Source organism: Melanotaenia boesemani, chromosome 16 (assembly GCF_017639745.1).
Source record: "Melanotaenia boesemani isolate fMelBoe1 chromosome 16, fMelBoe1.pri, whole genome shotgun sequence".
NCBI lineage: Eukaryota > Metazoa > Chordata > Actinopteri > Atheriniformes > Melanotaeniidae > Melanotaenia > Melanotaenia boesemani.
This window is the reverse complement of record NC_055697.1, coordinates 16,749,556-16,767,561: the sequence shown is the minus strand read 5'-3', so window position 1 is coordinate 16,767,561 and position 18,006 is coordinate 16,749,556. Positions and strand designations below refer to the sequence as shown.

General features: G+C 36.4%; 1 protein-coding gene across 1 annotated transcript in view; it reads left to right on the top strand.

Annotated features, from left to right (window-relative positions):
* hpse2 (heparanase 2) overlaps positions 1-18,006 on the top strand; it is a 64,059-nt gene that overhangs the window by 30,459 nt on the left and 15,594 nt on the right. Inside the window, exons 4-7 of the mRNA XM_042010147.1 lie at positions 3,127-3,300; positions 5,244-5,415; positions 10,896-10,943; positions 16,546-16,639. Coding sequence (XP_041866081.1) covers positions 3,127-3,300; positions 5,244-5,415; positions 10,896-10,943; positions 16,546-16,639 — 488 coding nt within the window. The remainder of the gene's footprint in view (positions 1-3,126; positions 3,301-5,243; positions 5,416-10,895; positions 10,944-16,545; positions 16,640-18,006) is intronic.

Below are 18,006 nucleotides of genomic sequence, written 5' to 3'. Positions count from 1 at the left end.
TGGGTGGTGTGCAAACCAAACACTGTTTGTCTAAGTGTGTACAGACCCAGTGTTCATAGATGTATGTGTGCCTCAGTGTTTGAGGGAATATGCAGAGCTGCAGAAATGAGGCATAGCGCTGACTGATGCTGCGGCCTCTCTGCTTCACAGAACTGGCTTTTCTATCAGATAGACAGCTTGACAATATCCAGACCCCGCTCTTTCCACTGCACACAAACAACACACTAATGCACGCCAACAGATGCGCACAGACACAGACACATCTGCACATGTACACACACTGCCTTCTTGGTTTGCTTTGCTTGTTTCTGGTTGTACTGTTTGCGAGATAAAAGGGGAGTTTGTAGTTGAGTGAGTACAGTGAAGTCTAACCTCTAAGAAAGGCTTTCATTGTGGTAAGTGTAATTAAGAAATTTTGAGACCCATTTTATTGCAAAGACTTGTTTCAGACCTTTAAAAAAATAAAAATGGGTAATTCAAATTTTTCATTTTGTGAATACCATGGAAGTAAAGGTTATTTACTGTATTAATATTTATTAATACAGTATTTTATTAAAATTATTAAAGTTTGATTATTTTTAAGTAATCACTTCTGTGCTTCAAAATTGTAGACATGTTGGAAAACAGAACTAAGATATTGTAAATAGACATTTATTTGACAGTACATGCTGCTCTTGGACCTGCCAACAGGGAAACAGTATTTTTAACAGCGTGATACATCTCAAGATGCCTTGATAATGTGTGCAGGCCTAGTCACTGTGTCTTACAGCAAAGTTGGTTGCCTCTGCTTAGATCTCAGGTGTGGAAAGGCCTGGAATCACTCATCTTGACAGCAACATCTGGCGCTACTTTCTATGTCCTGTTGCCCTCAACTCTGCTCCTGCAAACAGACACCACTCAGATTTAACCACAGAGGGAAGGAGTTACGGTAATAGCGGTTATGATAATAGCATTATTGGTGGTTATTAATGAGATGGTGAACAGACAGTTACACAGGAGAAATATGCTTCCACAGACTGCTGTTTGCAACAAGGCTACTATTACAGCATGTTTTTGTTTTCATGCTTTATCTCGCTGAAAGCTGATTAATGCCAGGTGTGGCAAGAAAACCCTCCATTCTCTCCTTTTACTTTTTGGATTATAAATCACCATTGCTATGCTGGATGTACAATAATAAATGCTGACAAGAATACATTTGAGTTCAGGCATAACTTAATAAGCAGTGTTTGATATTTTGTTTTAAGGTCATGCAGATTTGTTTTTTTTATGTTCATATATATATATATATATATATATATATGCACCTTTCAGCACTTTGACAAAAATCCAGAAGAATAACCTCATATGCACCCGAACCTTTTCTGCTTTTGTCTTCATTCCATGTTGGAAGAAACCATCATTTGGCAAGCTCAGCTGGTTCCATATTCAGAGTTTAGGACAAATTCTAGCAGAAACCAGATCAATATGGTCTTCATCTGGTTTCCGTTGAACCTAGGAAGTAAGGGTCGTAGTTCAGGGTAATATTTACGTTAATGGAATGACTCCAAACAGATTCAATTTCAAAACAAAAACTCAAGGTATCTAGGAGCAGCTTGCCGTCTCACATTAAAATATAAACAAATACTTTTGGCACCCTCACATATGCCAGCATCTGTGGTAGGTCCCTTATACTCTCCTTTTAAGAAGATTTTATTCTAATGGAGACAGCAGACATAAAGGTGAGTGAGCAGGCAGCTGCAGAACAGAACAGTCCAGAGCTCGATGCTTTGTGGGACACAACACCACAGGAGTCCATGATGGGAAAATCAGCCTGTCTGGATTCTCACTAAAAGTTGCTGAAGAAGAAACTCAGCTGTTGGGTACAAATGGACACACACAAGCACAAGCTTTGCACAAGCACAAAGTTTTGCAACTGGTGAACAATTGGTTGCAGAAAGCACCTCAAGGTGTATTGTAAAGTTGAAATGGTAGCTTTGCAGTCATCCAGAAAGGCAAACTAAAACCATCTCCTACTTCTGGAAGAAGTAGGTTGAATTGTTATTATATTATAAGTAATAATGAAATTATGAGCCATTTTTTCAGATAAAACTTTTAATAATTAGTCAGTTCAGTTCAGACCAAACTGGTCTGCAAATGGTTGCCCTCTAACTTCAGTGAGTTTGAGCCAGTGTTACCTGTTGACTTACTGCAGAGGCAGCTGAATGACAATGAAGGCTGCCTCACCAGTAACATGGCCAAAATGCACGTATGAACACGAGACTGGACAAGTTGAAGTTAGTTCTTCTTCACAAAGGGAAAAAATGTTTGTATAAGTTGGGCTTCTGGGCTGTGAGAAATGATTGTCTTTCATAATTTTTTTTAAATTTTAAAAATGACTGTTTTTAAGAATTTTAATTATAGAAATAACAATAACAAACTAAAAAAAACTACCAGTACTCAAAGAGCACAGACCTCTGCCAAGCCATAGGGTCACTCACCGGAGAAAAACCCCTAACGGCCCAACAGACCCAGTTACAAACCCTATGCCAACACTATAATGTAAACTTCAAGCTAATAATTATTTCCATCATCAGGACAGATGCCACATCTTCTTTAGAATCCTCAACCCTGGAAACATACCCTTAGACACAAAGATGAATCAAACGACTATAATAGTTTTATAAAAAACATTTTAAAGAAATTGTCATTTTCTGTAATCTGGAGTTAGCTGTTAGTTTATTTAAATAAATAAAGCAAAACAACGCAGGATAATGTTTGCAGGAACAATTCGTGAGCCACTGACCCTGACTCATTTATGGTCACAACTTTAGCCCAGTTTGTCCCATGGTTAATAAACATCTTGGACCCAGATCCATGACTTTATTGTAATTAAAAGTAGTTGCAGAAGTTTTCTATTTTCTTTTTCATCAAGTAGGCAAAACCTGCTGCAGATATACATACAGTAGCTGTGGTACATAAAACACCTTAGATATGGTTGTAGAGCTATACTCAAGCATGTAGAATGGAAGGGCTGAAGTAACAGTGGATCCATTAGTTCCACATGGTTTCCATCATGTACATATGGCCATATGATTCCAGATGAATGAAAAGAATCAAAGTTACAACTGCTTTGTGGGTTTTTCCCAGCCAGGTCTTTAGACAAACTGTACAACTTTGCCGACTGTGCTGGTCTGCACCTGATTCTGGGGCTCAACGCGCTACACAGAAACCCAGACAACTCCTGGAACACCTCATCCACACTCAGTCTGCTGAAGTACAGCGCTGGCAAGAAGTACAACATCTCCTGGGAGCTGGGCAATGGTCAGTACAGCAGCATGCCACACACTGCCTTGTAAGTAGTCATTTAATAGGTTACAATCAGTAGTAAGAAGGTAAATTCTTGAGTGTGCGTTTCATTAGCTGCCCCACTTAGAGTAAGTTGCAGAGTGTGATGCATATTAATGTGTTTAATTAGGTTCACTTCACTTGGAACTTTGCTACATAAGCACATTGGAAATGAAAAAATAGTGTTAGTATACAGACTGCAGGTGCTCTATAGAAAAAAAGAAAGAAAAAAGATTAATGGTGATATTGTTAGGCTTTAGTATTCTTTCAATTAAAAGGAAAGAGTTCATAGAAAAGTTCAAATTAAAAACAGAATCTGTTACCCAAAGCGCTTTGAGTTAACATCTCCTAAATGAAGTGTCCATTTAGGTCATGTTTTAAATGAATTAGAGCCATTTTAAATTGATGGATTTCCTTGGCTTTATAATTTTTATCCTTTTTTTCTCTGTTTTTTTTCTCTTGATAACAACTTGCAATTTACTCTGACATTTACATTTAATGTTTATTACAACTTAATACAATATTGCTATTAAAAATTGTTTAATGAGCATACTTTCAACTCTATGTCTTAAGTGAAAAACCAAACTTTTATCACTTGCAGTGGGGATTTTTTTCCATTAACAGCTCTGTGCAAGCTAAAACACAAATGGAACTTTTACTGTTCAGTTAGCGGAGGTTTTAGGGAAAAAAGTAAAGACAAGATTCTTTCAAACTAATCTCATTGATATTTTTTATTTTGCAGATAACTTACAAAGAAAAGTAAAATAAAAATAAAAAAAAAACACAAAAAAACAAAAAGAAACGCATGACAGTGCATGACATCTAGATTAGATTTAGGCTCTCCTTTGCTTCTGTCTCTTAATGTTAAGATCAGGGCTATGTGGGAGCCATACCATCTGTTGCAAAGCTCCTTGGTCTCCTGGTTGCTAAGAATATCCGCTGTGGCTCTGGCTGTATGTTTGGAGTCTCTGTCATGCCACAGAAGTAATGTGGGTCAGATGCTTCCTGATGGTATGGTGTTCTAGATAAGAATCTGAAAATTAGAGGAAGAGTTAGCCATCACATACTTTTGGCAGCACTTAAACTGTTACCTGAATTAAGTAAATTACAAAATTCGACCAACATTACATGTAAACTTGACATTTTGTCTTTTGCAAACTGGACACCTTTTGATCTAGAAGGCATTGAATGAATAAAAATACTTGTATATGACACCTCTAATGAACAAAATACATAATGTTTTAGTACACTGCAGTCATGTATTTTGTGCTAGTGAAATGTAATTTTTTTATTATTATAATTTTTTTTAGTTGTTTAAATAATAGATTGTAACCATGAGCCCAGCAGTTTGGTCAATGAAGAAAGGAAAAAGTGTTCAAATGCTGCACAACACAAGTTTTCTTTTATTTTGGTATGTAACGAATCTCACAATAGAAACTTTTACTTCAGCATAAGGTTGAAAGTATCATACAAATTCCATTGATTAGAACATTTAAAAAAAATTGTAAGGACTTGAACCATAGCAAAAGCAAAAATTTCAAGTAAATTACGCAAGCAGTGCAGACATGGAGCAAATTTATAGAGGTTAAATGAAAGTTAAAAATGACTATTCTCAGTGGTTAAACAGCAGTAGGTCTACAAAAGTTTTACATTCCTCTTTTTAGAGCAAAGTAGCTCCTTGTTTCAATGAATCGCAGGGCCACAATGTGCGGTTGGACCATTCCCCTGACACTGAACCCATCTGTCCGTATTACTGCGAATTACCCAATTATCCTTTTTTCCTTTTTTCTTTTTAATGTCGGATACTCTGAGAAAGCATAATTGGACAACAACAACAACAATATTCTCTGCCTCCTCCCCTCTGTTGCTTGTGTAAACCCTGTCTCTCCAGCTCATTGTACTGCATCTCCTCCTACCAGAGCCCAATGCCTACCGCAGCATGGTGGGTCGTGCCGTAAACAGCACCCAGTTGGCTCAGGACTACACCAAACTGCGGACCCTGCTGCAGTCTGTGCGTTACTACCACCGAGCTCACCTCTTTGGCCCAAATGCTGGACGACCCCGGAAGAATGCCATGCTGCTGCTGGATGGGTGAGTCACCGAGTACAACAATGATTGGCCAGGTTTCCACTCCATGTTAGGCTATCCTGCTGGGAAATAATAGGGGGGAGTAGTGGAAAGTATGCTGCAGCATTTTGAGACTTTACGGAGCTTTACTTTGTTTAATGCACACACACATACACACTCATTCTAGTAGAGCCCAATGTTTATGAATTTCCACTCTGCAGGTTTCAGTGTCTCAGCTCCACTTTTACTATGTCAGCCTAAATAAAGTGTCATCTGACTGATAACGTGATGGCACTAAATCCCACCTGCTGGTTTACGCTAGAAGCTGCAGCAGCTTTGGCTTGACTCTAGTAATTTATCTAACACACCTTTTAATCTGCAGCCTTTTGCTTCTGACATTGCAATCACTTATCATATATCACTGTATTTAAATATTTGCATCAAATTAAAAAACAGTCTTTTATAAAGTTTTGTATTATGTTATTTACAAGTCATTAATACTTTAATGTTTACCACTTTTAATCGTCTGGATTTTACTCAGGTTCACAAGAAAGTCAGCATGAGTCAGTATTAAACTTTCTTGCCACAAGATACTGTTGCAATAAATGTTAACTTTGCTTTTACAACATACATTATAACCACCACTATGCTTGTAAGAGTGCTGTTTTTGTTCATGCTCTTAAATTATCCTCTTTGAACCAACAATTGGCTTCCCAAGCTATGGTTTATAGAAGATTAGAAAAAACAATAAAAACTAGTGTTTTGTTGATTTTTTTTTTTTTAACGTTTGGGAACTGAGATAGTTTTACAACAGGAATCTGTATCTATTCTTGCTGAATACAAAATTTGAGATTTCAGCTGCTCACCAGTTTGTAGTTGCCTGGTTCTCCTCTTCATACTTTACAGCGCTCCATACATTTTCAATAAGAAACAGATCTGGACTACTGGCAGGCCAGTCAAGCACACACACTTTGTTGCTGAAAATTCCACGATAAGCCTCTATATCAGTGTTACCTTCAGACATATGCAAGTTATGGACGCTGATACACCACCACACCACCTGACTTTTGCACCTTGCACTGGTTAGAGTCTATACGGTCTGTATCTTATTTGGCATGAAGAGCATAACATCAGGTTTATGTTTTGAGTGAAAATGGTTTTCCAAAGTACTCCTGAGCCTATATGCACTTTAAGAAAAAATGTTAAAAACAGAGAATCTCCTGGCAGAAAATTACTAGGACATTTTACCATTATATGGGGCTGCACGGCGGTGTGGTGGTTAGCACCGTGGCCTCACAGCAAGAAGGTCACACGTACAAGCCGTGGCTGGGAGGAGGTTCGAATAGTGGCTTTTCTGTATGGAGTTTGCATGTTCCCCCACCATCCAAAGACATGCATATTAGGTTAATTGATTACTCTAAATTCTCCCTAGCAATAAGTGTGAACATGAGTGGTTGTTTGTCTCTGTGCTGGCCCTGCGATGGACTGACGACCTGTCCAGGGTATACCTGCCTCTCACCTGCTGATTGCTGGGATAGGCTCCAGCTTCCCTGAAACCCTTAAATGGACCAAGCGGTATAGACAATGGATGGATGAATTGATTTTACCATTATCTGTACAAACACTTCCGTTAATCCAAAAATGCTCAATTCTGTGCTTCTATATTATATACCCTGTTCCATTCATGGACTTAATTTGATGTTAATTTGAAGAAGGAAAATTACTTACTTTCATAGTATATGTGGGTTACACCCTGTTACATTTACAGAATGACACCACACTGAACAAAAGAAAGAAAAGTTCAACCAAATTAAAATATTTGTTTGAAATGGTAACAAGTGATTGAATCCAATAGTTTACCAAGATCAGTAATCAAGTTTTTATCCTGTATTATTTCTGCTCCCAGTAAAACACATAGGTTAGAGGTAGTGGTGGTTGGTGTTACTTCTTGTACTGTCCACTGCACTCATGGTGCAAACTTTGACATTCAAACAGAACTGAACATCCCAACAACATTATTGTCTAAATATTAACATAACACAAGCACATAACTCAAATTTATAAGGTGTTAAACTCCTCCGGAATATGGATTTACAATAAGCCTGTGCAGTCTTTGCACGCTTGTTACTATGGATCTGTGAATCCGGAGAAAAGTGTATGTCATTAGGATTCTAAAGCTATGTCAAACTGTATTGTTGAACTTTGATAGTGGAAACTAATCTTAGATTATATCAGAACACAGGAATCCAGATATTTTTCAGTTTGAAAAGAGTTCTTGTTCCCAAGATCTAATCTGAGAATTATAAAAATACAGGTGAAAAGTAAAATTTCCCCTTATTTATACTGGCTTTTCTTAAGGTGTTGCTATTTCGATCATAGTGGCATTACACTTTCTGATTCAATGTTACCAGAGGGCTTGAAAGTCTCCATCATCTATTAGTGGTTTCTGGCCTTGCCTTCTGGAAAATGAGTTCTCCCCTGATTCCCTTAATCTTTTCACAATTTAATCCAGTGTGGATGTTGAAAGACCAAAGCTTTTTGCAATTTCCCATCCATCCAAAGATTTTCTCTACCCGTTTATTCCAGTGCAAGGTCAGCAGTGGGCGGAGCCCATACTAGCAACTACTAGACAAAAGGCACACCCTGGACAGGTCATCAGTCCATTGCAGTTTTTGCAATTTTGCATTGAGAAAAAATTTTCTTTTAGTCTCTATCAGAAAAAAAATCATAGTTTGGCACAAACTGGTGAGCCTGGACCCATCCGTGCTTGGAAAAACTAAACTTTGGCAGATGTTTCTTTTGCAACCAATCCTGGTGTCTTTATCTGTCTCTGGTTAATTTTCCACTTGTAAACTCTTCCAGAGTGGTGTTACTTTGATATTTATAAACTTTGTTTGTCTTTCTCTCTCTCGCTCCCAAATTTCTTTAGGTGTGTTGTTGGCTTCAAATTCTGGAATTGTTTATCATGTATCGACATTGTTTTATATAAAGGTTAAAACAAACTAATAGATCACATATTTAACTTTGCAGTTTTTCTATAGGTTGCTCTGAAAATGTCTTTAATGAAAGAGGTACATTTTTTTGACAAATACATAAAGTTAATAACAGCTTACTATGTCACTATGATGTTTAAACTAACATTATAGTGTCCAGTTTAGTAATTATTCATACAATGTTTATAAATGTTATGTAGGCAACATTTTTTTAAACCACTAATGATAAAATGACTATATTTATGTACATAGTGGATGATAGCAATGTAAAGGAGACTGTAGACAATGTTTTGCAAGCTAGTCACAATTTTACAGGGCTTACAAGAAAAAATAATGAAAAGATGTTTAGAAATGATGGAGGGGGTATATGTCATCGAATAGTATCTCAGCCAAATTACCGGTCATGAAGTCAGTTTAATGTGTGCTGTATTTACATATTTAAACTCCTGCATACATACGTGCATGTATGTAAGTTCATCAGAATCAGATGTACTTTATTGATCCTAGACCGAGAAACTGCAGTGTTACAGCAGCATTATAGAATAAGAAAGGAAATGAGAATACAATTAAATAAACTATATGATGCAAAACTACTGTATAGAGTGAATAATTAACAAATATAATGGGTATCATGTGTAGGTACATGTGCAGTTTAATCCCCCAGTATATCTCAGCTTAAATCTGCGTCCAGCACATTTTGACAGCAAGTTGGAAGCCAAAGCTGGGATAATCGTTTAAATTGAGTCTCTTCAGTGTACTTGAGCTACTCACATGAATAATACCATTGGGAACTTTTGTTTTTAATAATTAAATGCTTATTGTTTAGATTCTCCATAAATAAAAGGTGTGGCAGTGTGTGTATTTGCACTGTACTGCTCAGACTGATTAATGAGCATCTTTTAATAGGACAGGGTAGATGTAGAATATAGTGGTGAGAGAGTCGGAGGAGAGTGAGGGGATGACGAGTAGAGAGCTGGAGTATCTGTGGGTCACTGGTGTCACATTTAACGATGAGACGATTCCTGTGTGTTTAGCACTGTTACAAGGGGGGTGGCCCTTGTGTTTGACAATCAAACACTCTGCTCCTCTCAGGAAGTAACATTAATTTGATGCTTAACTGCTTAGCAGTCCAAATATGAGAGCTGTGCAGACTAAACAAGCCACAGTGGTGAACGTTGGGTTTCTGTGACAAGATGTTTAGAGACACACATATTAAGGTATGTCTGCATTGCTGCTAGCCCCAAATATGGAGGGATTTGGATCAGGTAGAAGTGCACAGACGCAAAAGCTCAAATTCAGGAAGGCACATAGCAGGAGGAACTTTGTTTATTTTAGTGTACAGGATGAGACTTTTGAAAAGGTAGATTTGGTTCCCAATATATTTTTAGCCTGAAAATGCTGCTGAAGCCAAAATAGGTCAAGGCTTTAAGATGTTTTTTCTCTCATTCTTTTAGTTTTGATTTCAACCTTATAACTCTACTTTTCATGTATTATTCTACATGAAAATAAATGTGAGTTTAAGTGAATATACTAAACAATGTAATTGTTTTAGAATACAGCGTTATTATTATGCCAGAAGTAAAACTGTGACACCACAAACCAACACAAAAATGTAAACAACATTCTGCAACTGCAAAGAAAAATGAGATTCACTTTTCACCTCACACACATGACACAGATCGCTCCAGTTATTATCCTCTGGAGTAAGAAATGGCTGTCAGCTGTGCAGTTTTAAAACTGGGGCCATACTTGATTTTCATAAGCATTTATATCCATCATGCCGCTTCATACGGCAACACTTCCTTTGGTTAGAACTGGTTTAAAAAAACTATTAAAAACAGATATAATGGCAACATAATATTTAAAATGTTTGCTATTGAACACATTATTTGTATCAAGGGTAACTTTAAAATATTCAGAAATCAAGGCATAGGACAAATGATAATGTAGTGAGTTGCAATCATGCATCACCCCAATGGTTCCTCGCCATCCATCCAGTTTCTGCTCTTTTTTAACCTCTGATGATGGTTGTAGCTTCTGATGTTACGTTACCCGTTGTCAAAACAGTAGAAATTAATCTTCCATTTCTAAAAACTTTAAAAACATGTGGAAACAATGATTAATTAAAGAATATACACTTTAAACTCATCAAAGGTTGAGTAGTTTCCCATGGAGACCTGTGCAGTTTGTTGGTTGGACTTTTCTTGCACCTTCTAATTCACCATGACCCTACCATTAATCCATGTCCCTGCACGTTTTTTGCACCACATTATCACCACATTAAGTGCGAAGTGAGAGTGTCTGTGCATGTTTAATTGTGTGTGCATTTGTGTACAAGAGCAAATTTTTCCAAGTATCATGCTGCCCGCCTGCTTTAAATCATCATATTAGTTTTATGAGTCGGAATGTATTATAATATTGATTATTATTAATTGTGAAAATATTTGAGGTAATTTTTCAAGAATGAGGAATATCAGGTAAATATGTCTTTGTTTTTTTTCTGATTTTCAGGTTCTTGAAGAATGCTGGCTCTGTTGTAGATGCTGTTACGTGGCAACAGTAGGTATTTTACCTTTTTTTTCCTCATCATTTTATCCAAAACAAACAACTGATTTGTGACTTCTTGAAGGGTGAAATACACTCTTTATTGACCATAAATTCACGTCCCTGCACGTTTTTTGCACCACATTATCACCACATTAAGTGCAATAGCCAGTAAGGAAGCGTTTACACTGGCACTGTTTGGACAAACCCTGGTCTGCTTCCATGCATAGTGCGGTTCATATGGAGTAGTGTGAACTCACATTTAAACTTTGGTGAATGAGCCATTTTCAGCCCTAGCCAATCGATGATTTTCTTCTTCCTTCTTGGCTATTTGTTGTTTCGGGAAAAACAACAGTTACTTGCTATCGGTTGTAACTATGTGATGTTGTTCAAGTAGTTTGGTCTCCTTGAGAAAAGTGTGGTGTGAAAGTGAGCCAAACCAAACAAAGGTGCAAAACTTTTCAAAATTCCCTGTGTGAAATGTGCCCCAAGACTCACTATTAACACAGTAAAACTGGAGACTGATGATTATGCAAATTATGACTTAATCATCAAATGGAACAGAAGGAAACACATCTTGTAGGAATGCAAGGAAATAAATGAATGGTTTGATCTTTCTGTCCATGGTGTCTGTCTCTCTTTACATGCAAATGTTAAACATGTACAAAAAGACACACCCACTGTGGGCTCAGGCAAACCCTCTAGAGACTGGGCGAGTGGTCATAAAGGTGAAGGTCAGGTCTAATTAGAAGAAATTGGAAGAAACGGAAGGTGGAAAGGCTGTCAGTAAGGTTTGGAAAAACACCACCCACACTGTTAAAATCAAACCATATGCTCTGGCTCATTCCCTCTGTCAATTAGCCCGTTTTACACTCAGGGTCCAGATTCCAGTCTAACCATGCTGCGTGACAGAAGCTCTGACCTCTATAAAAGAAGCCAACCTAACAAAAGTGGAGCTCTCTCATTAACATGTCTACGATGCAGCTTTTACTCCACCTCAGCTGTTTCAAGTTAGTTGTAATTAGTTATAGTAAGTAAGAAACGTAGAAGTTCTGATTTAGTTCAGAGAGTGATTTGGATTTATTAGAACGTGTCTTTATCACATGGTCAGAGATTTTCTGTTTAAGCTTTCAGTAATAAAACATGATGGTTATGAGGTGAAATTTATATCTCAAGATCATAAAAACATTGATTTGTTGTTGACATTAAATTTTATTTTTGTAGTTTATTGCTCATCGTATTAATAATGTAGTTTCCCTTTTGGAGCTTTTTGTCTCACTTTTTTTAGAGGAATGAAAGCTTTAACCAGATTCACTTCTCTGTGAAAGACTGTGCAGTAAAATACTTCAGTGCTAAAATAGCTAAGACTCTGAGGATTACATTGTCTATAATGCATTGATTTTAAGTATTTCTGTGCAAATCATTTCACACAAGGGACAAATTTGAAAACTATTGCTGAATGGCCGTGATCTTCAGGCCCGTATGCAGCACTGAAAAGAAAAAAATTTTTTTTTTGCAGAATTCCCTGCACTAACTCAGGAATACTCGCTTATTCTGAAAAGACAAGTTGAACTGTGGAGATATGGCGGCATGGCTCCATAATGAAAGTCCAGGTGCGGCCTTCCTGCAGTCCATTCCTCCCAGCCACTGAAAACATTTGGCATATTATGAAATGGAAAATTCTACATTTTAGGACAGCTTGACCTGTATTAAGCAAAACCTGCCTAACCTAAGAAAGAATGGGGAAAGCTTTGAAAACTACTATCATTTTCTTTTTTTACAACACAGCTATAACATGACTATTTCAACTCTTTTTTTTTTTTTTTTTTTTTTTTTTTAAAGATTTTGTGTGAGATTAAAAATGTGCACAGATTTTTAAAAGATGTCTTTGTTTGAATTATTTAAACGGTAAAGGAAATTATTTTATTTTCTATATTCATTGCGTACGATGTTGGTACAGTGTTGTCTTTTGAAACAACTTCAGAATGAGATGAAAAACCATCCAGGCTGAATGCTTTGGTTTTATTTGCTTAGGTTTTAATCTTCTTACCTGTCTGCTTACAAAGTGATGGTAAATACATTTGATGGTGAAGTCCACGGTTGTTGTTTTACTCCTAGAAATAAAGGATCTCTTCCAAAGTGTTACAGTCATTAAAATCGACAGCACTTTAAATCTTGAAATTCAGTTTCTGTTGAAATAGTGAGGCCATTTCTTTGGCTGAGCTGTTTGTCTAACTTGAGGAGTGACAGGGTTGGGTCATCCCTTTGGTCCTGGCTGACAGATCTATTCAACTGTTTGATAGATTGTCATGAAACCTTTTACAAATACTAATGTTCCCCAGAGAATGAATCTCAGTGCTGATTCCCTGATTCTTCCTCTAGCGCTGCCATGAGGTTGACATTTGTGGTTTTAGAGAAACTTCAATCAAACACTAAACTGCAGCCAGACCCTCCAACCGTATGTACAGTCAACTGCCCTACCGTCAGGGATCAGTACATGGTGAGAGATTTTTAAGAGTCCAAAGTGTGTGAACAACCAACTCAAACTGTGAAATGAGCAAGAAAAGAAAATGACAAATTCATTCTTTTCCACTAGAGTTGCTGCGTAGATGCCCCGAGCAGAGCGCATGATGTGAAGCTAATTGTTCCAGTGGTGGGATATTAGTGATGTGAACATCTGTGTGTGAAGCAAACAAGCAGTCTCCCACTGTTTAACTCTTCCATAATAAAAAGCACATTTAAATGGCATTTGCTTTGAAAATGTAGCACTTGTTTCAGTAATTATCACAGATTCAATACAAATTTGGATTTTTCCCCCCCTTTTTCAGAACATGACAAACACATTTATCAGTTTTACTCTTTTCAGCAATTTGGCCACAGTTTAAACGGTCCAGGATGACACATCATAGCACATTGTTTTATATCTCTTTTGGAATGACCTTATCCCAGGTGTCCTTCTTACTTACAGCTGATGAAAGAGATATGTAAAGATTTGTGATCCTCTCTGGAAGAAAACTCACCAAGGGACTGTTAATTTTCTGATGGCATTCCTGAGGGGGGCTACATATCCATCATCTGTTAGGTAATGATTGATTAAGCCGATGATGACCTGGTGGTTCACATCAAGGGACACATCCTCGTCTCTCGTTGCTACCCCTCTACTCACCCCAAATCACTTGTTACACCAGATGGATAATGCTTGACCCTAAATACAGAGTTATTGCAAGTATATTTTTTAGCACTGTACTAACGGTTTACTTTAATTTTTTACCAACTTCTACAGATGATTTCAGTTTATTTAGTCTGTTAACTAAATAGAGGTTTTCAAAGATGAGAAGAATCCATGCAAAGGATGGGACATTATTGTTCAAGATTCTCCTATGATCAGTATCACATTTGTGCAAATTTTCTATTTTTCAGCACTTCAGTACTTTTGTTTGTTTTACTGCAAATCAAGGATAAATGGAATACTATGAGTTTCAGTATATTTCCATTTTTGGCAGTGCTCCTCCTGCTCTGCTTATATCCCCTCTGTCTGATTTTATCACATCTCTGTCTGCACTGTATTTCTGTTGGTGGAGCTGTTTATAGTTTTGTTAGGGATCTGTCTTTGATGTGGTGCTGGCACTCAGAGAAAGTTGTGTAAAACAAGCCGACCAAGTGAATCTTTGTCTGAAAACATTCAGACTCAGTGTTGTTTTTTTTTTCATTTTATTGAGTACTGGTCAGCAGAAGTATCTCGCTAAATGTTAAATAAACAAAACAAAAGTTCTAAGTTCTGCTGCTCTTTAACAATCTTATGATACCTTAAATCTTCATCGAAATACTTAAAAAAACTCTTTATTTTAATTTCTTTCGTTATAAAATCTTGTTTTTATATAATACAACCAGAATTCAATTAGTCCAGATTTTGAGTGCAAGATGTAGCTATGAAAATCCCTTTTTTTCCCCCACCAAATCTTTTTTTTTTTTTTCCATTTGTTAAAGTGAATTTCTTTTACTAGGATCTGGACTGAAGCAGTATTGTGAGTTCTCTGGAAAAATGACAGGATAACCAAATAATTTGAATGACTTAATCCATGCATTGTTTACAGTTTGAGGCCAGGAGTTTGGGGTCTCGCCAGTGTTATGAGGAAAATTTCAACAAGGTCAAGCTCTGATTGCAACACTGCTTTTACCCAGCATGAACTAAATTTAGTTTTCTTCCTTTCTTGCTTTCTTTCTTTCTTGCTTTCTTTCTTTCTTTCTTTCTTTCTTTCTTTCTTTCTTTCTTTCTTTCTTTCTTTCTTTTTCTTTCTTTTACACATCCGTCATTTCCACAGCTTCAGTACAATTCATACCTTTGTTTTTTAATCTTGTCATCTTTTTTCTAGTATATGAATTTATGGTTGAGGTACACGTATTTACTGTCTATTAAACTCTTTGAATGTGGTATTTATATCTTTACATATTAAATTTTCTGCTATCTTCTAAAAGTAAATAACGAATGCTTAATCGAGCTAATCAGTTCTACAAAACAGAACCACTGACAGGCCCTCAATGGAATTTTTCCCACTGTCTTTTACATAGATGCTGATGAATAAGCTTGTGAGACTTGAAATGACCTTAACGATCATTTAACTAATAAACTCTAAACCACACTAAGGTGTTTTCTATTATAGTGGCTTCAAATTCCCAAATTTGCTCCTCTCCTAAATTGTCAAAACTCATTAAAGGCAGCTGAGATGATTGATTACTGATAATGTCTTACCAGAAATATTACAGTTAGATTTCAAGACTCCTGTAACTTTTTTGTTATCCTCTGCTGTGCAAATATGATGTTAATGTTTCCATATGGTACCTGAAACATGAACTACAGATTGTGGTTGTTGCTCTCTTGTTTTCTTTCCTTGAACTCTTGCAGCGGATGTTGGAGAGGATTTTGGTCTGCCCACAGGGTGATGATCCTCAGGTCTTTGGCTCAAACTATCAACATGCATTCTTCTCTTATCGTGTTTTCTTCACATCAACTCCTATTTTCATTTCGCTTTGTGTCTTTATCTCTCTCATACAGAAACAACGCACATGGATTTCTGTATTGTTCTTTCTCAGTTTGAAAAGTCTAGTGCTTCCAATTCAGCTCTTATGCAATCCCAAATTTTGACATCATATTGGATCATCTATGTACTGAAAAAGAATGAATATGACAGTGCCTGATTATCAATGTGAAGTGAAGCACCGCATTGTTTCCATTGTCCTTAAACCAATGAGAGTTATAGTTAACTCTGGGTAATCTTTGCTGGTGTTTAAAGTTGTTTTTCAAAGTTATTTTCTAATATGTTATCATGGGGTACACACACACACACACACACACACATATATATATATATATAGTAAGAGAGAGAGAGAGTTATAAGATAATTATATAATATCAAATAATGTTTATTAATGCTGTTTTAATTGGAAAATAATTTTAGATTGCATTATGTCAGTTAGATGTACAATCAAACTATTATAATAAAACTTTTGCAAATTTCAGTTTAGTTTTGACAATAGTGCTTATATAGTTTGATTGTTCACGCTGTAAGAAACCTGCACAGTGTTTGCATCACAGTGTATTCCTGTATTTCTGTTACAGTTACTACATGGATGGCAGAGTGAACAAAGCAGAGGACTTCCTAAAAACTCGTCTTTTAGACACACTGACGGAGCAGATTACTAAAGTCACCAAGGTACTAATACATACAGCTTAAATCATTTTTTAAGTAACACATATATCTTTGCTGGAAATATAAGATTAATATCAAGCATGCATTTCAGATGGCTTTCTTGTATTTTTGCTTTTAAGCAGTTATTTCTGTCAGTTGAGACTTTAAGACTTTTGAGGGTAATGATATGAAGAAATAATTCAATTTAATCATAAGGTATGTTTGCATTTCTGTTGAGTTTGCTAAGTTATGGATCATTCAGCCCACAAATAGTCTTTGTGATGAATAAGCCACATGTGCAAACCACAGGAGTGGGTCCTTGGGGTAAAAGGGTGATGTCTGCCATGAGGTAATAGTATCAACACTAGCTGCTGAGGCAACCCTGCTAATCTGTAAAAGATAAAAAGCATCAAAGTACCTCAAAGAAAAAGAAACAACCATTTCCCACAACAAAAATTCAAAATGATAAAATGTAACAGAAGATGGATTCGAGTCTGCATTACAACTCGACCACTGAGAACAGGGGCCAGATGTAGAGGTTATGCATACAGACAAAAAAACACATGTGCCCCTATTACCTCAAACTCCAGACAGTGGATTTTTCAAAGTAAGTCAAGCTTGATATTATGAAGTAAAGGTTAAGAACAAGGTAAGACTGAACTTAACATGAAACAAAACACATGGTTTTACAGAATCCGTTTGTTGTTGAGTTAATGACTCATTTTTGCTTATTTTACATTATACGTTCATTTAGCATTTACAGTATATTCTTCACAAGTGTTATTGAAAATAAATGTTCTAAGTTAATTGTAAAAAGCCCTGTTATTTATTTATTTTGAGTTTGTTTTTGTTTTTTTTACTTATTTTCACACATAAAGATGGGTGCTCTGGTGTCATTTTTTTTTACTTCCTACCTGGAATATGTAATCTGGCCTTTGTTACATTTATCCTCTCAAGAGGTCTCCAACATTGAGACCTCAGATGAAAGTACACTTCCTTCTCTACACCATTTCAATAAGTATTAATTTCTATTCAGCATTCAGTTAAAACTGTGTCTCTTCTGTGCTGCAAATGATCTAATCTAATAACTTGCAGAAGAAACACAATTTTTTTCAGTATTGATGATTAATTTAAGGAGTTCTTACATCCGTCTATGATTATGTTCACTTTAATTGTGATTAACATTTACAACGTGGCATTTTATGTCCTACAAGTGCTTTCTGGTACTTGTCAGGCCAACACTGTAAATAAGAATTTGTTCTTAAAGTTTTGCTTGATCAAATAAAGATAAACAAAATTTAAATAAAGGAGAACAATGTCAAGAATGGGCTTAAAGATTTGGCAAAAAGAATACATGTGTAAATTTCTGCGTTATGGTGTACACATGGATT